The 25,329-nt window shown below is 35.6% G+C and overlaps 1 protein-coding gene across 2 annotated transcripts in view; it reads left to right on the top strand.

Annotated features, from left to right (window-relative positions):
- The window catches only part of LOC120424343 (pyrokinin-1 receptor-like), a 130,437-nt gene that overhangs the window by 87,604 nt on the left and 17,504 nt on the right, over positions 1-25,329 (top strand). For both annotated transcript variants that reach the window (XM_039588433.2, XM_039588434.2), the window contains 2 exons: positions 21,338-21,503; positions 21,599-21,731. In XM_039588433.2, the coding sequence (XP_039444367.1) occupies positions 21,338-21,503; positions 21,599-21,731 (299 nt within the window). The remainder of the gene's footprint in view (positions 1-21,337; positions 21,504-21,598; positions 21,732-25,329) is intronic.

Genomic DNA, 25,329 nt, shown 5'->3' with positions numbered 1-25,329 from the left:
TTTTTTTTAAATTTTGTTATATTCCCTAACGGAATTGATTTATTTATTGAGAATTTTTGAAGTGTGAATAACAAAAACTGTTATTATTTTCACAGAGCCAGGAAGTCGGAGCTGACGTTGAAGTTCGAGCTGGAGTGAGACCTCGGAGACTGCATCGGATTCAGCAAATTTTCAGCAACTTTTACTTGGAGTCGGAATCTGTGAAGTCGGGTATTTTTGGAGAGCTGAAGTCGTCGTTGACGTCATATCCTGCATCCAGAGTCGGAGTTGTCTTCAAAATATGGATTCAAAGTCGCTTGGAGGTACCCGACTCTGCAGCCCTGATTCACGATTTTGTGAACTAATTTTTCTCTATAAATTTATGCCCAGACATATTGACAAGATTCTGTTGAAAGCATCATAATATCTTTTAATCAGAATAATTGACATAGGATTTTCTGTTAATTTCCAGTTACAACTAACTTTTTGGAAACCCGATATAAGCATTTCCATGAAACATTCAGAACAAGAAATTGGTAAATGATTTCACCAAATAACTCTCCATGATATATTTTCCCATACTTGATACTGGGATTTTCCCCTGAATGAACACTGTGCCTGATGGTGCTTCGCACACTTCTTTGACTGTCGATATTGCTCTTTCGAGGAATCTACATGCTTAGGACTTAGACAGAAGGATTCGTTGAAATGAGACGATTGCATTAGGATGATTAATAACACACGCCATCCATCAAGTATGTTTCAGAAACTTTCAATTGTTCTGATCCTTTTAAATTTGAGCAAAAATATCAACCAAAATTCGCCCTTTCCACACGATTCATGATAAAATCATTCTTTTCTTCTTTTGTCAATGTTTTCTCAAGGCACCATTCAATTTCGGTCGAAAATACAAAGAAAAACACAAAACATAAACCAATAACAGACGAGCGAAGACAACAACACAACAGTCACAAAGGATCGATTTGATGATCTCAGTCCCCATCCGGTGCGCTTGACTGAATTTAGACTAGAGGTTTCCGATTCCTGTTGACAAATTTGTTACGCGCCGGGTGACGGCGTCTTTCCAATCAAATCAACTCGTGAAGGAGGATACTTTCGCCAACATTAAACATCGTTAAACTTCCCTCCTCCGTACAAGACTGCAAAGATTTAAAGACGTTGAGTATTTGTAAAAGAGCTAAGAACTCAACGAAAATACTTGTTGGAATGTTTTAAAAATATTGTGGCTTTTTTTCAGCAGGAAATTGTTTCTCGAAAAGCACATTAAACTGAGCTTGAAAATAAAAGATAAAAAGGCATTAGCCAAATAAAAAGTAACCGTGTACTCTCTCCACAACCTTTCTTCGCTGTCTAGTGCCTATGCAAAGCATAAATTCAAATCTATTTTTGAGAAAACCCATAAAATAAATCACAAAACATGGCGAAAACAGCCAGTTTTACTCAGTGAACCGTGTCTAATACGATTACGGGACCATAATGGGATGGGACGCAACAAATTGAATTTAATGCGTATTGAGATAGAGATTTACATCACCTGTGGAGACCATAATTTACCATGATATGGATGATAAAACCAGTCACGTTAGGCTTATGAATTTGCAATCGAACCCTATTTTGTGTTGTGTTGAATATTTTAAGAAAGTTTCAAGGTAGCTTGGATTGAAACAGATTTTTGCAGTTTTGTTGTGAACCTACTCACTTTTCCTGTCATTCTTGATTCACCAAACGGCCTGCTTGTCATCAGTATTGAAAAGCTATTTTTGCAATTTCGTCGTGAAACTACTTACTTTTCCTGTCATTCTTGAACGACGAAATAGCCTACTTTTCTGTACCGTCAGTGGGGGTGACTATGGGTCAAAAAACGATACACCTCTCGCATTTTCTTAATAACAAAAACAATTTAAATAAATAACACCGAAAATCTTTCAACGCAGATTTGTTCTTAGATAGTTTACTAACATTTTCCCAAAATATGGTGGATTTTGATGAACACTACCTTAAATGCCAATTGTTTGAAAATTGACCCAATCTCACCCCTTAGAGGGGGTGACATTGGGTCAATTGAAACTAAAATGATGCTCAAATACAACGATATGGTAAAAACAAGTCATCCAACAGTGTTTCTTGTTCGAGGGAATCGTATTGACACGCTACAATGTTTGAAGTGGAGATTTTCAAACATTTGGGTAGTTTTCGAGCAATTCTAACAAAAATATTAGAAAAATGATTTTTCGAGAGGTCATTTTTGGCCAAAAACGTACCTCAACTTTAGACAGCTGCCAAAATAATAGAATTTGTTCTAGGAACGAGATTTTTTCAGCGAATTCATTTTAAGATGTCCCCTACACAACCCTTTTAACAGAATTCAGTTTCATTGAGAAGAACCTGAGAAATGGTAAAATCCGTAAAAAATCACTTTGACCCAATCTCACCCCCAGACCCAATGTCACCCCCACTGACGGTACCAAAAATAACAGAATCGAATAGCAACACCTTTCAAAATAAATGCTGAAAAGTTCTACTTTTTTTTTTATTTAAACGATTAATTGACAAAATACATGAAAATTTTACATAAAATTTCACTCAGTGTGTGTTTTTTGGAATTGCAAAAAATGTTGTGTGGAACTCGTTGCAAAACTTGATTTTTTCAGCACTCTTCGTATTTATCCAACTCGGTGAACCTCGTTGGATACACGGAGAAAAAAAAGTTCCCAAAATCGTGAACAAGCGCTCATGAAATTCGGAACCACGTGTTCAAATTTCATGGTACGTTTTTCAAAATAGTACCATGGAATTTGAACACATTGTTCGTGGTTCCGAATTTTATGAACGCTTGTTCACGATTTTGGGAACTCTTTTTTCTCCGTGTAAATGTTCGACTCGTGCTGAAAAAATCCTCTTTTTGCAACTTGTTGCATAAACTATTTCAGCTTCTATTTGAGTGCAGAAAAGTTCAACTTCGCAGCACTTTTATATAAAATAATGCTTTTCAGCTCTGTTTTCAAGTTTTTAGCATATTTCGACGACAAATTACATTCAGATGGAATATTTTCTTAATCGTTGGTTGATCCTTTGTTAAAGCAAAAGTTCATTTTTATTGCAGAATTAATTATTTCAATCAGTAAGAAAGTGCTTCAGAGCTTCAGATTTTTCTTTTTAAACTCTAAAAGGGCTTGGCCTATTTAATTCTTAATCCAACAGCAATTGTTCAACAACATTCTAGCCTAGACTCCACACCCTTTCCCTTATCGCCTATTGACCCATGCTTGACCCTCGTCATGGCAATATATCAAACTCGTCCCAAATAGCATCTCAATATAAATAACTTTCGAGGGGCGAGTCATCGATATCCATTGATAGCCGAGATGACCCAGCAAAGTGAGGAGGATGGACCACATTCCAACCACAAATCAAAAAGTGTCCTTCTTTGCCATATTGTTCTGACTTTTGGTGGAAGATTTCACCACAAGGCCATAAACCTTCGGTCGCTGGATGAGAAAAGTGCACTGCAGAATCATTAATCATGGAAAAATTAATCTTTGCGGTTTCGTGCTGACGGCTAATTTGTTCTTTTGTAAAAGCTTATCTGTCTGTGAACATACCTTTTGTACAGAAGGGAAGCAAATTGTGCAATAGTCCAGAATGCTTAATTTATTCCAACAGATTAGTGCTGAAACTAGTGCCGGCCTTGTTCGGCAAAGTTATGTCCTTGGATTGTACAGACCCAACCAGACGAACTCCTTGAAAAGCGGCTTGCAAGCAGTCCATATGGACTTGTTCTGGAACAAGTGCAACTTTTGCTACACTGTAATAAATAACAATGAAAAGCTTTTGAGCTAGCTAACTTTTGTTTTGCACTCGGTTGACGGTTTTCAGCAGTGTAGTTGCAGCCAACTGAGCATAATCTAACATGTATCTAAACTTGGATAGACGCTGCCTATCAGTGTGTTTACAATGAGCTTTGACCGCGTGTGCACATATCGTTGACCCAGAAGTGTTGTATGAATAGTGAAAAGTTCCTCATATACCGTAGGACGTCGATTGTTTGGTACGATAGTTACAAAAACTAGCATAAAGTATACCATTTCTTCTAACTTGACAGCTGTAATTTATAGGCTATCAGAAAAACAAAAAAAAATCAACTCCAGCTGGACTCGAACTCGTACTGCTTGATTGCGTTTGAAGCGTTTAACATTGGTTTTACGTTGTCAACTGTCACTCCATCCACTCTAACCAATGTCAATTCAGTGGAGAAAACTGTACTATATTTCAGATGTGTATGTAAAGGGACGTGAAGTTTCTAATTTCTAATTTTGAACTGACATGAGTAGGATAAACTGATTGTTTACTTTTCTTTAATTGCTAATTTAAGCTGACTAACTCACTATTATTTTTGAATTGTTGTGCAAAATGTCGCTTACGTCATTTATTTCTACATGGACAGCAAACTTAGTTGCTCTGCACGACCAACCACCGACCCCGGGTCGCATCCGGAAAATTCCATTCCGACCTCGGGGACGACGAGGGGCCGTGATAATTGTTTTCAGTGTTTGCCTGCTTTACTAGCATGAGGACCCTTTGCCATATTCTTCTTCTACTTCTGCTTTGTTCGGAAAGAGGGATTACGCGATTCTCGGCAGAGGGTTGGCTGGCAATCTGGGAAGGATTGAGAGCAGAACTCTAAGTAGGCCTTCGGCAAAGTATGTGGGGTTACCCATTCGATGCTTATTATGGTATGAATCGCGGTAAAATCTTGCGAAAGTATTTGTCCCAGCTTCCGAGAAGGCAAGGGGTTTGTTATGCGATACTGTGGGAATTACCCGCTGCGCTATGGGTAATTAGAGATGTTTTGCGGACTGACTTAAGTTCTTGGAAATGTTGTGCACAGTTGAGCTTAAGGAAACTTTTAAGGCTTTACAATTGCATTATGTCTAATAAATTACACAGGGGTGAAATAAATAAATCTTCTTCGGAATGTTCAACATTCTTCCAAACAACCAGTACTGAGCACAAAATAATTATTTCTGCCAAAACACCCAAAATGCATTACAAATTTTGTGGTGCATGAAATTAATTTTGTTCTGCTATCATCATGTAACATCATATTTCATTTTCCAGCACACAGTGTTGTTGGAATTCTCCCGAAAAATAATCAAAAGCTTTACCTAGCGTTACAGAACCCAACCTCGGACACAAAACTAATTACATAAAGATCATAAATTTGGTAGACCCCATGTTTGCTGGCTTCATTCGCTGCCATCGCTAGAGTTGAGCAATTATAATTATGGCAAACAGTCGCATTCTAGATTCACTGCATCTATTAATTTATTAAACATTAAACATTAAACATTAAACATTAAACATTAAACATTAAACATTAAACATTAAACATTAAACATTAAACATTAAACATTAAACATTAAATATTAAACATTAAACATTAAACATTAAACATTAAACATTAAACAATAAACATTAAACATTAAACATTAAACATTAAACATTAAACATTAAACAAAGCTTTACCTAGCGTTACAGAACCCAACCTCGGACACAAAACTAATTACATAAAGATCATAAATTTGGTAGACCCCATGTTTGCTGGCTTCATTCGCTGCCATCGCTAGAGTTGAGCAATTATAATTATGGCAAACAGTCGCATTCTAGATTCACTGCATCTATTAATTTATTAAACATTAAACATTAAACATTAAACATTAAACATTATCTAATCTAATCTAATCTAATCTAACACAAACGCAGCCAGTCCGATGAAAGCATGCTGGAAAGTCTTGTGATTAGATTACGCCCCAAGCACTTTTCTTGTCATTATTAATAATTGCAGTACATCCGAGAACACCCGAAAATGTATTGCAAAAATTAAAGCGGCCAGCCCTACTACGTTGTGTTTACCGCAGAGAGGATTCTGAGAACGGATCACATTTCACAGAATCTACAGGGGAGGAAGGATGCGTGGACATACCGTACCAAACGCTCCTGTTTACAGTTTCATTTGTGTTTTGTATGATGTGTTAAGTGTAAAATATAGTGTGGTTATATAATCAAATAAATATAATAATGCAATATAATGATCATTTAATAAAATCCCTTCACCTATATATAATAACCAAGCACCCCAGCACACAAACAGCGGCACAAAAGAAATGAAAATGAGCATGCAAAAACAAGACAGCGCGTCCTCGTGGTCAGCGCACTAATGATGCCATTATTTAATTATAATAACCACGCACCCAAGCACACAAACAGCGACACAAAAGAAATGAAAATGAGCATGCAAAAACAAGACAGCGCGTCCCCGTGGTCAGCGCACTAATGATGCCATTATTTAATTATAATAACCACGCACCCAAGCACACAAACAGCGACACAAAAGAAATGAAAATGAGCATGCAAAAACAAGACAGCGCGTCCCCGTGGTCAGCGCACTAATGATGCCATTATTTAATTATAATAACCACGCACCCAAGCACACAAACAGCAAAACAAAAGAAATGAAAATGAGCATGCATAAACAAGACAGCGCGTCCCCGTGGTCAGCGCACTAATGATGCCATTATTTAATTATAATAACCACGCACCCAAGCACACAAACAACGACACAAAAGAAATGAAAATCGAATTTAAGAATTTAAGAATTTAAGAATTTAAGAATTTAAGAATTTAAGAATTTAAGAATTTAAGAATTTAAGAATTTAAGAATTTAAGAATTTAAGATTTCAAGAATTTAAGAATTTAAGAATTTAAGAATTTAAGAATTTAAGAATTTAAGAATTTAAGAATTTAAGAATTTAAGAATTTAGGAATTTAAGAATTTAAGAATTTAAGAATTTAAGAATTTAAGAATTTAAGAATTTAAGAATTTAAGAATTTAAGAATTTAAGAATTTAAGAATTTAAGAATTTAAGAATTTAAGAATTTAAGAATTTAAGAATTTAAGAATTTAAGAATTTAAGAATTTAAGAATTTAAGAATTTAAGAATTTAAGAATTTAAGAATTTAAGAATTTAAGAATTTAAGAATTTAAGAATTTAAGAATTTAAGAATTTAAGAATTTAAGAATTTAAGAATTTAAGAATTTAAGAATTTAAGAATTTAAGAATTTAAGAATTTAAGAATTTAAGAATTTAAGAATTTAAGAATTTAAGAATTTAAGAATTTAAGAATTTAAGAATTTAAGAATTTAAGAATTTAAGAATTTAAGAATTTAAGAATTTAAGAATTTAAGAATTTAAGAATTTAAGAATTTAAGAATTTAAGAATTTAAGAATTTAAGAATTTAAGAATTTAAGAATTTAAGAATTTAAGAATTTAAGAATTTAAGAATTTAAGAATTTAAGAATTTAAGAATTTAAGAATTTAAGAATTTAAGAATTTAAGAATTTAAGAATTTAAGAATTTAAGAATTTAAGAATTTAAGAATTTAAGAATTTAAGAATTTAAGAATTTAAGAATTTAAGAATTTAAGAATTTAAGAATTTAAGAATTTAAGAATTTAAGAATTTAAGAATTTAAGAATTTAAGAATTTAAGAATTTAAGAATTTAAGAATTTAAGAATTTAAGAATTTAAGAATTTAAGAATTTAAGAATTTAAGAATTTAAGAATACGATCAAAAACGTTGTAAAATGGATTCCCAATACTCAATAATGCTGATTTCCTGATAATTTTCTTTTTCTAGTATTATTTTCTACTTCCTCTTAAACATTAAACATTAAACATTAAACATTAAACATTAAACATTAAACATTAAACATTAAACATTAAACATTAAACATTAAACATTAAACATTAAACATTAAACATTAAACATTAAACATTAAACATTAAACATTAAACATTAAACATTAAACATTAAACATTAAACATTAAACATTAAACATTAAACATTAAACATTAAACATTAAACATTAAACATTAAACATTAAACATTAAACATTAAACATTAAACATTAAACATTAAACATTAAACATTAAACATTAAACATTAAACATTAAACATTAAACATTAAACATTAAACATTAAACATTAAACATTAAACATTAAACATTAAACATTAAACATTAAACATTAAACATTAAACATTAAACATTAAACATTAAACATTAAACATTAAACATTAAACATTAAACATTAAACATTAAACATTAAACATTAAACATTAAACATTAAACATTAAACATTAAACATTAAACATTAAACATTAAACATTAAACATTAAACATTAAACATTAAACATTAAACATTAAACATTAAACATTAAACATTAAACATTAAACATTAAACATTAAACATTAAACATTAAACATTAAACATTAAACATTAAACATTAAACATTAAACATTAAACATTAAACATTAAACATTAAACATTAAACATTAAACATTAAACATTAAACATTAAACATTAAACATTAAACATTAAACATTAAACATTAAACATTAAACATTAAACATTAAACATTAAACATTAAACATTAAACATTAAACATTAAACATTAAACATTAAACATTAAACATTAAACATTAAACATTAAACATTAAACATTAAACATTAAACATTAAACATTAAACATTAAACATTAAACATTAAACATTAAACATTAAACATTAAACATTAAACATTAAACATTAAACATTAAACATTAAACATTAAACATTAAACATTAAACATTAAACATTAAACATTAAACATTAAACATTAAACATTAAACATTAAACATTAAACATTAAACATTAAACATTAAACATTAAACATTAAACATTAAACATTAAACATTAAACATTAAACATTAAACATTAAACATTAAACATTAAACATTAAACATTAAACATTAAACATTAAACATTAAACATTAAACATTAAACATTAAACATTAAACATTAAACATTAAACATTAAACATTAAACATTAAACATTAAACATTAAACATTAAACATTAAACATTAAACATTAAACATTAAACATTAAACATTAAACATTAAACATTAAACATTAAACATTAAACATTACACATTAAACATTAAAAAATTAACCATCAAACCACAAAGGCAAAACCAAAGAATGGGTAAAACTTGGGTTTTTATTTCCGAATTCCCTGTCACATTACATGGATTTACTATAATATATCACATCTCTGGCAAAAATTCAATTACAGCCCGCAACCTTATCACACACGTGTCAACTGCCACTAATATCCAACAGATTTAGAATAAAAGCCGACAGCAAGGAAAACCCTCCACGTTAAGTAAAACCCCACAGGCAATCCTGAACCATGACCTACCGTCACACTTGTTCAACTCCTACACGCACCAGCATCAGCTCAAATCAAATTTCGACAAATTTATTCGCAAAATTGTGGTAACGATTTTCCCCACGAATATGTTATCTGATACTCGCGCACGCGACAAATTGTCCATCCGATCCTTTGGTCTTGATCCAGTGTGGGCGATGATGCCATATGTGTGCGTCTGCTGCTACACGACGTATTCAAATTGCGACATTATTAACTCACTTGTGATATGACACGACTTTTCGGGAGAACGCTCTCGAGGAGTTGCTTTTGCTCAACAGCTGGAACAGGATTGCTATTTTTAGTCAATAACTTGAATCGAAGATGCACAGTAATAAAAATCGACTTTGTTTTTTTTTTAAGTTGATTAAGTTGTAATCTATTCATTAGAAGGTTAAGGATTTCGATAATCCTTCGATGTGCCATCAAAGCTACGATGCTACGGAACACGCTTTTTTACAGTGCATCGCTGAAACCCAGCTGAGGAAAAGAGATTTCCTGAGCACAGCCGCAAACGCTCTCCCACACAATGTAACGTAATTGGAAGTGGTTTTCCGCCATTTTTGCGATGTGGTGCATCCTTCATAAATTTCCAGTTTAAAATGTATCCCTTGAACATATTTTTTACGAGTGCAGCAGTTCTTCGAGGGGGTGTTTTCAACTAACCAGCGTGCACTGCTTTTCTCCCCACCGAAGACTTCTGCTGAAATTGCTGGCTGCACCATAAGCTCGCAATGGACATCGGTATTATTCTGGAGAAAACAAAGCGAACATAAAATGGTACAATTTACTGTTGCGTTTAAATGTGTGCTTTCCTTTCTGGTGATACTGAAAGAGTTGCGAGTGGCAATCAAGATGCACCATGCAGTTGGTGCCACAACCAGAGCGTGGTTCTTGCTGTCAAACTGTCAAGTGAAATTTGGTTTCATTCTGTTTCAGGGATGGAATAATCGCAAACAAATCTTTTTCGCTTGCGAACTTTCTCCACCGGCGAAAGAGAGAGGAGGTGAATCACGCAAAAGAAAATCGCTCCCGAACATCTCCAAGAAAATCAATCTGTTGATGATTTTTTGGTGATTTTCCTAATCAGCACCACTCAAAATTATTTATTTCGCTTTGTGTTTTTCGTGTGTAAACACATTGTCCATGTGAGCAACTCTCTACGAAATCGGCTGATTTCGAACATTTTTATTTTTTGTATTTTTTTTTTATTTGACTTAAACTTTGTGGGGGCCTTCCCTATGACCAAATAAGCTATTTTGTGTCATTGGTTCACCCATACAAGTCTCCATACAATTTTGGCAGCTGTTCATACAAAAATGGTACGTACATAATCAAACAGCTGTAACTTTTGAGTGAATTTTCTGATCAATTTGGTGTCTACGAAAAAGTTGTAGGTATTGTTGAGAACTATTGAGAAAAAAAGGTACACGGAAAAAAAATTGCAGATTTTTTAATCGACTTTTTTTTCACAAAAATCCAATTTCTCAAAATACGTATTTTTTTTATTTTCGAGATTTTGACAATGATTTTTGTCCTAAGGGCACTGTCTACGGGGGTCAATCCAAAATTTCGCGAAGCGATAGTGTAACGATTTTTGTAATTGTTTAAACGCTTATATCTTCCACCTCATTCAAGCAATCTGTATGCTTTATCCACCAAACGAAAGGGGAAGTCTTGAATTGCAAGAAGACTACCTCACATAGTTGATAAAATTTTTTGTTCAAGTAGTGAACAGTTAAGATGAAAATAAAAAATGAGTGCAGGAAAAATCCTGGCTGCTGATTGGCTGAAAGCACTTAGCAAATTTTGCCTTGTCTCCTGCTTTCGTGGAACTGTCACGCGAGAATGTTGCACCATGAATGCCACATTTTATGCGAACTATATAAGCTGACAGATAGTCTCAGAAAATTTCAGTGCCTACCGAGGTTTTGTCAAAGACGGATCCACGGTGGTAAACATGGCCCTGGGGGAAGGTTTTCCCGGAGGGACATTTACCTAACCATACGATTTTGGGCAATATGGTTTTTGAGACTGGACTTAAAAATTGCCATTTCGATAGTGGTTGTAAGGTCCAATTCAAAAAATATAAATGAAAATAGAATAATTTAGAGTTTTGTACAAAGTTCTTTGTCATATTGGTCATGTAGAACATAACCATCTGCACCTTTTTTTAATGTTTTTTCATTACCAAAGCTTTCTAGCCGATTTAAAAAGTAAACAACACCGGTTAAGCTAAAAGTGAAAAAGTGATGTGCTCTGAAAAACTTTTTTTTTTCTTGAACAAATAATGTTGTTCTTATTGGTGAAAATTTACAACAGTTTTCCAATTTCAAAACTCTAGTATTTTGAAGGTGTTTGCAAATTTCAATGCACGAAGTTGATTATAAAAGGGGAAATCGAGCTAAAAAGCTTAAAATTTCAAAAGAAAGGTATATGTTTTTATGTTAAAAATAATTCTTATTTCAAAGAAGGTCAAAATATGACCATTATTTTTTTACAATTTGGCTGATTGTGATTCACAGAGAAATTAACGTGAAAATAACATATAGTTGGACATTGGCAGTACGCTGTCCGCTTTGTAAGCGGATGATTCTGGGTTCGATTCCCATCTGCTGCAACCTTCCATCGGATGAGGAAGTAAAATGTCGGTCCCGGCCTTGGTTGTTAGGCCGTTAAGTCATTCCAGGTGTAGGAGTTGTCTTCATGCCATAAGTACAAACAACACACCAAACCAAGCCTACTCCGGTGGAATCGCTGGCGGCGGTTGGACTCGCAATCCAAAGGTCGTCAGTTCAAACACTGGGGTGGAAGGTTCCTTGGAGTAAAAAGAGGTTTGGGTGCTCTCCCCATTCAAGCCTTCGGACTCCTAGGTTCGAGCAGAAACTTGCAATAGAGACCACAAAAGACCTGGGGGTCGTTATTGTGGATGGTTTGATTTTTTTTGGACATTTTTTTTAGCCGGGACCCGTGGTGTAGGGGTAAGCGTAATTGTCTCTCACCCAGTTGGACTTGGTTTCGAGTAAGAATCTCGCAATTGAGAACGCCAAGGCAATGCTGTGATTTGATTTTTTTGGACATTTTTTTAGTAGAAATATTCATACAATTGCCTTTGGCGCCCCTGATTTTTTTCATATTTTAAGCCAAATTATCTAGTTATTTTTAATTCTATTTTATAATTCGGCGCCCTTTCTGTTTCAAATATCTAATGAGGAAGTTATAGCTGTAATAACAATTTTGTACAATCATCGATTTCAGAGCCCCCAAGGGCTGGCGCCCTTGGCGGTCGCCAACCCCTAGGTACGGCGCTGTATGGGAGTATGGGTTTTGAAGGCTTTTTTGCAACTTTTTGGGGTTTTAAAAATATCCATTTTTAACAGTAAAAGCTATGAGAAAAAGTCAAACCAATCTCGAATGTATATAGCACGCTTTAAACTGCTTTAAAAAACTTTTCGAATCCCAAGTAACATTTTAGGCTTTATCAAAGCTGTCACAACCGCTATAAAACCTATCAGCCAAAACCAACATTAAAACCCCTTAGTCGTAACAAACTCCCCAGAACCTTGATAAACCCCACTTAAAACCCAAAAGGACCTCCGCAAAAGGTTGTTACGGCCTATTTATAAAACCTACATAGGAGTTCAAGGCTTTACAACTGGATCCTAACAACATCCTCAAAGCCTTGATAAAACCTTTGTTAAAACCTAGTCAGGAGTTATGGAAAAATGACATTTCATACGTCTTCAAACGGCTTATGCCAAATAGGTTTTATTTTGGCAAAAATAAGTCTTCGTCTTGCCAAATGAAATTATGGAGATGGTTGTCAAAAATGGCGATGATAAATAATAGATATTAGAGGTAATCCAAATAATTTGAAAGCTTATTTCTCACAATTGATGGCTCAAATTCAACTGCGGTTGAAATTTTATTGATAAATGTAGGGGAGATAGAGCCAAAAAATTCAACTCGCTTAATCAAAAATCAATATTTTGTAATCATAGTGTTTAATGTTAAACAAAATTTATTGCAATTCTTTGAAAAAAATGTTCAAAATATTTTTAAACATCTATCGCTATATAAATCATACCAGAAATTCAGCATAAATGTGTGTTTTCATCAAATTTAAATCAAATTTTCCAGTTTTCTATTTTTTCAATCAAGATGGCGGTCAATCATATTCAATCAGAGCACGCGTCTAGCGCCATATTTATGCACTGCTATTTGGCCGCGATAAATGCTCTTTAAGGAGCTTATGGTATTAAGTGAGCTTTTTACATGCCTAATGGCACTTGACAGCTACAACACCCTAGGTTTTAACAAAGCATGCGATAAAACCGTTTGGCATGGTATTGCCATCTGGTTTTCAAGCCTCTGTTAAAACTTTCATAAAACCTTATTGAAAGCCAGTCGGCTTTTATTTCCACCCGGTTTTATGTCCGAGGCATAAAACCCTGTTAGAACCTATTAATTAGCTCTTGCTTTTTGGTTGCGGTGAATGCACAAATAAAACTATTAGGCAATCAAGATGCTGCAATAAAACCTCAATAAAACTTGGTGGTGGCTAGTTGGTTTAAAAATGTTACTTGGGATGCAACAACTAAGGCCGTTGCCAATATTTTTTGAAGTTTATTTCCCTCGGCCTTGACTAAAGTCGAGGGGAGGGCTAATAGATTGAAAAAATAAGAATAAAAATTTAAATTACAGGCCTAAGATAAAACATTTGGATGAAAAAAGTGTTTAAAAATTCATTTTACACGCATCCAGTTGCTTTCCAATCATTAGTTTTCAAAATATCAGTGTATTGACGGACATTTTTTTTTCGAAAAAAATAACCAGACGTAGTGCCAGACGTCTCCATTTGTATTATAAACACATTTTTCTGAAAAACTCAATTTTCACCAAAAGTATATTTTGAATCGAAAATATTCTTAATCAGGAAAGTGAAACAAAACTTTCTACGTGTACACTGAAATTAAATAAAAGTAACCAATTCCTAAATTCTAGGAATTTTGGCTAATTTCCTTATTTAGTAATCGGGTTTGCTGGATTACTTAATAAGAAAAGGAGGCAAAATTCCTAGAATTTAGGAACTTGGTTATTTTTTTTTGTTTCAGAGTAAATCTCCCATAGGTGTTTTTGATTTATAATATTTTGCTTCCTTCATACCATGCCTGCGCTTGTAATTATTATTTTTTTTATTAAGTACAGTGCATAATACATTTTCCATGCCTTTTGCATTGAATTGTAGGAATTCTGGCTCGTTTGGTAAAACCTGATGATTTTCAAACGTCCTCAACGGGGCCAACCGAGATTTGTTTGGCTAATGGGGAGAAATGTCTGGTTTATTTCTGTTCCATTTTTAGAACAGATTCCGGAAATGGAGCCAAGCAAAATTCATAAAATATAAATTTGCCTTTTTTGCTGGATGTTTTTGCATATTTTTTACACAGCTCTCAGAAACATCCCATTTCATTTATTTCCCACGTCAAACCTGAGTGGATTGTGCTTCATGCCACGCGTACATAAAAAAAAAATAACAACAATCTCGATTCCACTACCACCAGCTGAGACTCGTCATCCTCGTCATCATCAGCATCATCATCTCTGGTAATGGTGGCAGCTCTGATTATATCAACCCCGAGGCTCGTAATTCATCCTTTAACCCCCACGAGCTCCGGGCAGTGTCCGGGGGCGCACAAATTTGGCCTCTTTCTCTCTGGATAACTAATCTTTCCAGGCATATCGTTTGACAGGCCGGAAATTTTCCGGCCAACGGAAAGGTGGAGGGCACTGTAAGTTATTCATGTTATGCATTAAGCATCTCGACTTATCATCCGGAGTGTCTTGGAAGAACAAGCTTTTGGAAGGAAAAAACGAGTTAAGGCTTGACAAATTAGTTAAATCATAAGTTTAAAGTTAGACAACATATTGTAAAGGCTTCTGAAAAACGTCGTTTTGAATTTTGAATGACATCCAAGAGAAAGACTTTAAGTTATATCAAATTAAAGTGATTGCATTTCGAAAACATCTTTCAACTTATCACGTTATCAACCCTCATCGAGCTTTTCTTCAATAACCTTGAAAGCCCCCTTTTAGCAGAAAATGTCTCTCCCCGTACACACAAGAGGAGACACATCCTTCCTAACTTTATCAAAGTGGCAACTTTCCTGGTTGTCTGCCTGCAGCCCCGCTTACAGTTGGGACAGTTTCAGGGGTTTCCAAATTCAATTCTTCGCTAGGCGCTTTTCCACCACTTTTCCATCGTCAACTCGCATCTCAATGGCAGTGTATTGTTAGGGGGAGGAGGAGGAGGGAGGGAGTGTCTCTGGAAAAGTGTAGTCTCGTTTTTTTTTTTCGATCGGATCCCTGACGATTCAGCTGTAATGGGTCGAAAATAGGGGCACTCACGAAGCTAGCGTCTTAAAAAGCAAGCTGACGACGAAACTGGTGCTGTGTTGCGAGCTGCTGATAGACAAAAATATTTCACTCTTACCAGAGTGCACAACGAGCTTAAAATGGACATCGAGACAACATTGTTGCTGTTTTATGATCGAAATTTTTTAAGGAAAATTAACTTTTTTTATCACGACGTCGACAAAAATTGAATTGAAATTATACATGTATATTTTTTTTATATTTCAAAACATTAAAGCTGAAGACATTAATATAGTGAAAAAAAGACAAGCAAATATCAAAACAAAGTAAAAAACTCAATATTTTAAAGAAATCAGATTTTTTTTTTAGAAAATCCACAACTAGAACGGAAAAGCATTTGCTATTTCGGTTGTAGTTAGTTTTAACGAATCACATTTGTAATGGGGGTTTCCAAAGTTGTGATATAACTTGTGTACATATGGGTAATTCTCCGCCAATTCACTAGCACTTACCCGTTTAATTTTTGAAAATGCGAGAATGACGTATTATCTGTAATTTGCAGCCTGAAACGGTGATGAGATAGAAATTTGGTGTCAAAGGGACCATCATGTCAAAAAAGGAGCGAACGTGGCTGACTGGTTACGGTGGTCGCTTTGCAAGCGAATGATCATGGGTTTGATTCCCATCTGCTCCCAACGAGAAAGTATAGGAAGCAGTGCCTGCGATTTTTTTTATTTCTCTTTTTGTTCGTTTCGTCTTCGTGTTTACGTTCAGCGACCGTCACCAAGCAAAGACGATCATGATAGGCGTTGTGTATCAGCGATCAAATATCGTTTTGGGAAATGATCGCTGACAGATAGTTATATCGAATATCGAGCAATCCCATTCAGTAATAGATCCCTTTTTCTGAACAAAAACAAAAAATCAAAGTCGCTCCAGTCGGGGCTCAATTCCCCGTCCTTTGGGTTGGTAAGCAAAAATGCTAACCACTAGGCCATCGCGACTTGGTAACCTTGAACTGGAATTAGGAATACTGTTCCTACCAACTATATCCGCGCTGAATCATATTTGACAAGGGTTCGGAAGTTCTAAATAACGTTTGAATCCGATTGATACAAACGTTCATCAGGGTGGGGCTTGTCGATAAAGCTGAGGTACCTCGCGCACGGCTAGCATGCGTAGGAATGGGTCAACGAAGCTCGGCAGAGCTAACACGTTCCAAATGTCTATGGGTAATTCTCTACCAACTCACACGAAATCGGGAAAAGTTGCCCCGACCCCTCTTCGATTTGCGTGAAACTTTGTCCTAATGGGTAACTTTTGTCCCTGATCACGAATTCAAGTTCCATTTTTTGATATCTCGTGACGGAGGGGCGGTACGACCCCTTCCATTTTTGAGCATGCGAAAAAAGAGGTGTTTTTCAATAATTTGCAGCCTGAAACGGTGATGAGATAGAAATTTGGTGTCGAAGAGACTTTTATGTAAAATTAGACGCCCGATTTGATGGCGTACTCAGAATTCAAAAAAAACGTATTTTTCATCGAAAAAAACACTAAAAAAGTTTTGAAAATTCTCCAATTTTCCGTTACTTGACTGTAAAATTTTTTGGAACATGTCATTTTATGGGAAATTTAATGTACTTTTCGAATCTACATTGACCCAGAAGGGTCATTTTTTCATTTAGAACAAAATTGTTATTTTTAAAATTTCGTGTTTTTTTCTAATTTTGCAGGTTTATTTTTTTAGAGTGTAACAATGTTCTACAAAGTTGTAGATTTTGCGTTTCTCTTTGTTTCGTCGTCCGTGTCTGTCGCGGGTGACCATGAACGGCCATGATCGACGCCGATCAACTTTTTCGAAACTTTTTTTCGTAAAATCGCAATAACTCGTGATATTTATAAGCAAACCCCTTATGTCTGTGACACATTCTCCGGCAATGTACACCTTAGGATGAAATTTTGAAAAGCGTGTATGAGCTATTTGGATATTTTTCCTCGATTCTAGACTACTTGAGGCTTCAAAAATCATGGTTTTCATTAATTGATCATTTGAATATCATTTTGTACAAGTTGGTTAGGTTATGCATCAATTCGTGATAAAATAATCGCTTTAAAACATTTTTCTAAAAACTCCTGGTTTTCAGCGGAATAAAATCCGAAAAATATTCTGTTGATTGCATTTTGTAGGTTTTTAGTTGTACTAAACGGAAATGTCATGGGTTTGCCGTTTATCTTAAGTTTAGTATTTTTTCAAACTAGTGTAAGTTTACCATTTTATTGCGTTGCAACGTCACGAAAAAGGGACATTTGTTTATGTCAACAAAAAACTAAACATTCAATCATTTTGATATTTCGGATGCTCTTTGTACTTGGAAAGAGCTTTCAAATGCAATCTAGAGCGACTTAATTGGTTGTCTAGATCCAAAGTTACAACAGGTTTAAGTTTGCGTTGCAACGTCACGAAATTTTAAATCATATTGGTCACATGGCAAAAAAGGTGTATGCGTAGTTTTTTGTTGAAGATAAAAGGGTACTAAATATTATATATTTGTTATATAATGTTTCCGAGCATATTTACAGAAGAATTATACATGGGTCATTCACAAATTCCGTCATTTAAGTTTGACGCAACTCGAAAAAAAAAGTATTTTATGAAACTTGTTGAACAAATCAAAATAGACCGATGTTCACAAGGGGGAAAAAATCTAAAACTTTCAAAAAAGTAATCACGTGGTTACTGGATGGCCCCTTTATGAAAAACTGATTTATGTGAGGGTTCATTCTAATACAACGCAATGATTTTTTTTTATCCCACACCCTTATGTAAGTCAAATTACAGGGAAATTCATTAAACAAAAGCGTGATTCGATTGTTTTTTTTTCACAAACTTTTGTCACTCTGTTGTTGGACGAACCCTTACTTAAATAAGTTGTATGCAACGTTTTGTTGTTCACAATTAAAAATGTTATGTTGCGCAATTAAACAGTTATATTATTTCTTCAAATTTAATTTAAAAAGCACAAAAGTCAACAAAATAAGTTACGCTGTTTGCAGATCACCCCTTAGGGGCCATGAACAAACGATATGGGCACTTTATTTATAAATTCAAAATAAGCCCTCATGAAAACTTGAAGCTCCTCACCTCCCTTCTAAAACTTCCACGAGTTTTGTAAGTTGCCCAAAACCATTAAAATATTAAGGGAGCGTTCTTGCATTACGTAACCAAACATTTATATTTTTAGACCCCCTCCACCCCCTGGAAATACATTTCCGATACACTTTTTGTGTATAAATCCTCGAACCCTCCTCCCTCCCCCTTGATATTACGCCGTTACGTAATGCATGGACGACCCGTTACATGGATAGAGGACAGGAGAGGGGGGGGGGGGGTTTCCTTCGTGATAATGGAATAATACAAAAAAAAATATTTTGAAAACCCTTTGGAAAACTTCGTAAATCGTACTGCAACTGTGAAAGCAGAATATGGGGAGGGGGGGGGGGTCTAACATGGGCAGGCCAATCAATTCACATGTCCTTGTACTGTCTATTAATGTCTTATAATCGACTCTTAACCTACAGTTGTTCAGCCTAACAAAAACTATGATTTATTTTGAAACCAAAATTTCGTGACGTTGCAACGCAACCAAAAACCCTGTTTTCAAAAACAGAGCGTTGCAACGTCACGAAATGTAAGCGGTCTTTAAAAATCGAGGTTTAATTTTTTCGAAAAACTAATGATTGCATTCGATTTGTTGGCCAATTTTACACTTAAAATGGAAGAAGAACTCCAAATTTGCCGTTTAACAGAGCAGAGTTAATGGCGAAACATGAATTGGGTCAGGATTGAGAAAAAGTCACGCGTTGCAACGTCACGCTACATATCCCCCTCTCAAAAATAGAACATTCGCTTAAAATAATGTGTCAACATTGTTTCTTATAGGAAATTTAACGTACTTTCCGAATCTGTAATAACATATGTACCTTTTCTATGTAATTTTTGAGTTACAGCCGAAATACTGAAAAAAGAAAAGTCAAAGCGTTGCAACGTCACGGCGGAATGTGTCCTGTATATTAAAATTTTTGTAATTGTCTGTTCTACAACTTTGTAGAACATTGTTACACTCTAAAAAATTAACCTACAAAATTAGAAAAAACACGAAATTTTCAATTCAATTCAATTCGGTTTTATTGGTGAATAATCAAGATACAATGAGTTATTTTGAAGTGCATAACAGAGTTTTGGAGTTCCTTACAGCTGTGTGTTGCATCATAATCCATTTAGGAACAATTATTTCTTTAACTAAGGCACTAGCAAGAGTAAGAAAAAACTATAAAAAAAACTTACAGAAATTGCAAAGGAAAGGGGATAGAGGAAGAGAAAGCTTATATCTAGATCACAGGTAATTTATCCTTTGTAGATGTGTTTGATCATAAGTTCCCCAAGGGCCAGGAATTGTTCTGCCTTGTTCCGGCAGCTCCGAAACCGCGTCATCATCTCCCCCGCGAGAGCAAAGAACTCCGGCAGGGTGAAGAGATCTTCCCCGGTGACTTCTTGCTGGGCCGTACTGCCGCTACCGGCAGCGACCACGCTGGCGAACGAACGCCCCCAACCAGGAGGGAACGCTGAGTTTTCCGCTGGAACCGTACGCTGTCCAACTGCAGGAACGGCTGCGCTCGTACTTCGCTGAGGAGGGTGGGACGCTTTCTTCTTCCTCTTTTCCTGCTCCTCGAGGTAGGCCTTGCGCGCGACGCATCCGCGGTAATTGCCGGTATGGTTGCCGTCACAGTTCGCGCACTTTACGCGCGGCTTGGTTTGTTCTGCCTTGTCCCCCAAGTCCGCCTTTCGTGGCAGTGCGCACGCCTCCGAGAGGTGTGACTCACCGCACTTCACGCAGCGGGGCCGGAGGTTGCAGTTCCGCGAGCCGCGGCCTTAAAATGAAAAATTTTGTTCTAAATAAAAAATTACCCTTCTAGGTCAATGTAGATTCGATAAGTACATTAAATTTCCCATAAAATGACATGTTCCAATTTTTTTTACAGCTTTTTTCATAAAAGTCCCTTTGACACCACATTTCCATCACATCATCTTTTCAGGCTGCAAATTATTGAAAAACACCTCTTTATTCGCATTTTCAAAAATGGATGAGGCCGTACCGCCCCTCCGTTACGAGATATCAAGAAACGGATCTCGGATTCGTAATCAGGGACAAAAGAAACCTATTAGGACAATGTTTCACGCAAAATGAAGAGGGGTCGGGGCAACTTTTTCCGATTTCGTATGAGTTGGTAGAGATTTACCCATTTCCAATATGATTAATATCCATTGACAGGATACCGAGGCATGATGTTTGAAAATAATTCATAGGATCTCAGTAGATTAATCGAACGAAAAGCACCATGCGCCTCCCGCAAATTGCACTGGATTTTTTTTTCTATAGCTATAAATCAAGCACTTGCTGAACAATGGCGTATTGGTTCGCAGGAGTTGCAAATCAGCTTGCAATTTTGTTTATTGGTTCAAACAGTAAAATGACACATCGGATTGATGGAATCAATCACCCGAAACCATCAATTGTACATCAAATCCAAATCACAAAACAATTGCTCAACCGTGGAATTTATGGACCGTCCTTTTTTTCTCCTCTCCTCCAGGAATGCCCCTCGAAGTATACGGCACGTGGTACCCCTTTCGCTACCCGTTCAATCAGGTGGCCTGCATCATCACGGGGCTGCTCTCGGAGACGGCCACCAACGCGACGGTACTGACCATAACGTCCTTCACCGTCGAACGATACATCGCCATCTGTCACCCATTTCGGCAAGTTCGAACTCGATTTGTCTGCCGCAGCAGCTGCTGTCACCAATTTGTCTGACTTCGTTCTTTTTTTTTTTTTTTTTTGTTCTTTCCAACAGATCACACACAATGTCCAAACTGTCTCGCGCCATCAAATTTGTGATTGCGATCTGGCTGGTGGCGTTCGGATTGGCCACTCCGCAGGCCCTCCAGTTTGGTGTGGTGGAAAATGGCCACACGCGGCTCTGCACGGTGAGTTTCGACAGCAACTGTGACGACCACGTGGTGATAAGTGCTGCGTGAGTGATGGACAGCATTTGGATGCCACTTTGTTGGGAAATTTGCCAATGTCGCGGTTATAGTGCAAACATTAAGGGTCTGACCAACCGCGGTTATCAATGATTTAGTGTTTTTGGATGTAAACCGTGGGGAGGGTTCGCTGGACGACTGACGTTCCACAGAAAGGGTTAGCACAATGTTGACTCGGCATGACTCTGGCCGTGCGGGATCATGATGATGGTCAGTGTGGAAAGGTGCGAAGAATTGTAATTAGTGGTTTCTGGGAAGGGGTTTCCCTACCTTTTTCGCGATTCGGACAACAGAGTTGAGTGTTTAACTAAGCGCAGTTCAAACGACCCTTATAAGCAGGTTTTAATATTGATTATTTATAAGCATAAGTGATATTAGAGTGCATAACATTTTGTTTTGATTTTTGTTTTCAAAATTACACAAATTTTAAAGCATTCCCGTTTCTCTGCTCATTGTCACGAATCAAAAAAAAGACCTTGAAACATTACAAGAGTTTAAATTTGAGTTTTTGTCACCTTTATTTTCAGGGGCGGGCAAACAAAAGAAGTTCTTGCATTTCTGTATTTGATCTTTTTTTTTTTTTTTTCTTTTTTTTTGTGAGTTGAGTTGGAGAATTTGAACGGTGTGCGTCGCGGTCCTCGCGCAGGATTTTCGTTGCCGTTTCCGTCTTTGTTGTCCCCCCGATTGTGTGTGTGTTTCGATCCGGGCGGTTTCGGGATGTTTGACAGTTGAGTTGGAGAATTTGAACGGTGTGCGTCGCGGTCCTCGCGCAGGATTTTCGTTGCCGTTTCCGTCTTTGTTGTCCCCCCGATTGTGCGTGTATTTCGATCCGGGCGGTTTCGCGTTTTCGCATTTTAGTTGGTTTTATCTTTCCACAGCCGGCTGTCTAAGATTAAATCATTTATGCTAAACTCAACACCAAATAACCGGGAATAGTCTCATCCGCATACTCCGACTGTTTGCCTTGAGAATGCATAATACATCACACCATTAAACAAAATTTATTGATTATTAGGTCGCATCATCATCCTCTATGTTGAATCCTGGCCATTACCCTTACCCACTAACAAAATCCCAAGTAGAAGTAGTTTTCCGGCACACGCGGGGGTGTGGATATCGTATAGAACCCACCCTTTGTAGCAACCTGTGCTAACTAACATTCCCGTCCCATTCCCTCGAGATCTACAAACTGACATGGCGGGCGCCGTTGGTGGCCAACGACTGTTTCCTATTCGCACCGGCTCTAGTTTTGATGATCGTGATGTTTTATCTTTTCAGCGCATTCATGCATGCTGTTGATAAGGGAAACATCATTTGATCGTTGAAGCGTGTGACCGGTTGGTGATGGGATATTATGGTCCTGTTCAGCAACGGAGAAGGACAACCATGGGTGGTCTCTCATGCTCATGCTCATGCTCATGCTCATGAATTTGATCTTTTTTTTAGCTTGACATAATTGAAAGTTAAGATTAAAAGCACCAGAAGACATCAACTCGCTGCAATAAAAGCCTAAATTAACTGATAAAGCAAAAAAAATCATTTTTTAAGAAAAATAACCTAACTTAAATCACAAAAATTGCTCTTAAGCTTCACTCTCTTCGACCAAGTTCTGTTCTGTTCACACAAAAACTTTTTTATAAGTCAAATTGTTACAAAAAAATCCTTTTAATTTTTTTATTTTAACACTGGAACGCCCAACGCATGTTCAACTTACACGGACCCCCAAGCCTTCCAAAAAAAGGTGGAACGGTAACTTCAACTCACTGGTTCTCGGGCATTACTCAACCAATCAGGACGATTCTTGTTTCCAGGGATTTGTAAGAATGTCTAGATGATCCTAAAATTTTGCAGATCTTGATTTAGTGCGTCCATCCCGGGAATTCCCGGGATTTTTCCAAAACCGGGAATTCCCGAATCCAGGGAATTTTCATATTTTGTCCCGGGAACTCCCGAAAAAAATCCAACTTTGGTCTGGACATTCAGATTTGGATGTGGAAATAATTAAACAGTTGAATACTTGGTAATCGATAAAAAATTGGAAGTATTAAAATTTGTTTTCGGCATATATCACCATTAATTAAGATTATTAGGCAAAATTGCTAAATTTTTTTTACACATCTGCAAAATGCCTAGCGCTTAAATATTTTTTTATTGAATTTTGTATATTTTTGAAAGGCAGGTTTCTATATTTACGTATAATTATAATTTTAAATTTAAAAAATAGCATATTTAATTATTTTTCATCAATCACCGGCATCTAAGGCATGGCTGTTTAAGCCATTTTTTGCCTAATATTTTGTTTTATATTTTTGTTTTTTTATGTCATTTAAAAAGGACAAGAACAAAAAAAATAGTACACCGAATTCCAACTTTATTGCTACAAAATTTCCTGTACCTGTTAACACTGTAGTCCCGATTTTCCCCAGTGGGCGGTGACTTTGAGATAATTCGTAAAATATGTTTCATATAATACATAATTTTACATTGACTGGCATTATTTTCTTGTTTTTCTTTTACATTTTCAAAGAAACATTATATTTTAATGATTTTGAATCACATTGCATTAAAAATGGTGGTTCATTTGAAATCACATTGCATTAAAAATGGTGGTTCATTTGAAATCAAAAGCACAACAAAGAACAAAAAACATTTTAAATTTCTTTTAAACTATTTTCAAAAGCTGTCCTTGTTTAGATTGAAGTTTAGATTATCACTATTTAATATTATTATTAGTTTTATTAAAGACACATTACCATTGCAATGGCATTCGTGTCGTACTATTTAATAGTATTGAACAAATTCAACCAAAGCTTGAAAAACATAACATATATAATAAAAACATTGATTTTATTACTGTTTTAAAAATTTCCCGGGATCCCGGGAATTTCCGGGATTCTGAAAATATTTTTCCCGTTTCCCGGGAAAATTGGACGCCCTACTTGATTTGAACAAATCTGTAATTTCTGCGACCGAAAACATCGTTCCATCTTTTTTAAAACAACTGCCTCCGCGGAATTTTTAGGGATTTTTTTTTACACGCGAAAAAAAAGTTAGAACGATGTTTTTGATCGCAAAAATTACAGATTTGAGCAAATTAAGTTCTGCAAAAATCTAGAATCATCTAGACATCCTAAAAATTAACTGGAAAGAAGAATCATCTTGATTGGTTGAGTTGTCCCCGAGAACCATTGAGTTGAAGTTACCGTTCCAACTTTTTTGGAGCCTTGGGCGTTGGAATGTTAATTAGTTTTTTGGTACCTCCCTCTTTTTTGACGATTTTCTAAAAAACTTTTTATTCTTTTACTACAACTATTTGACCAAATTCTGGTTGCATTTTATAGAAATTGTCCAAGGAAAATTGAATATCATCCTTCGCAAATAGGAAAACTTTCCTAAATCTACGACCTTGAATAATTTACATAAATCAGTGAACAGTTGATCGAAATGTGGCTAGCAACAACAAGTGGGTTGCTAGTGTTCGGGGAAAAAAGTTGACCAAAATATTGATCCTTTCACTGTAACTTGGATTTTGCCCGCACTT

The sequence above is a fragment of the Culex pipiens genome, chromosome 1 (genome assembly GCF_016801865.2).
Source record: "Culex pipiens pallens isolate TS chromosome 1, TS_CPP_V2, whole genome shotgun sequence".
NCBI classification, from domain to species: Eukaryota; Metazoa; Arthropoda; class Insecta; order Diptera; family Culicidae; genus Culex; species Culex pipiens.
Note: the sequence above shows the minus strand (reverse complement) of the source record. Positions and strands in the feature narration are given on the sequence as shown.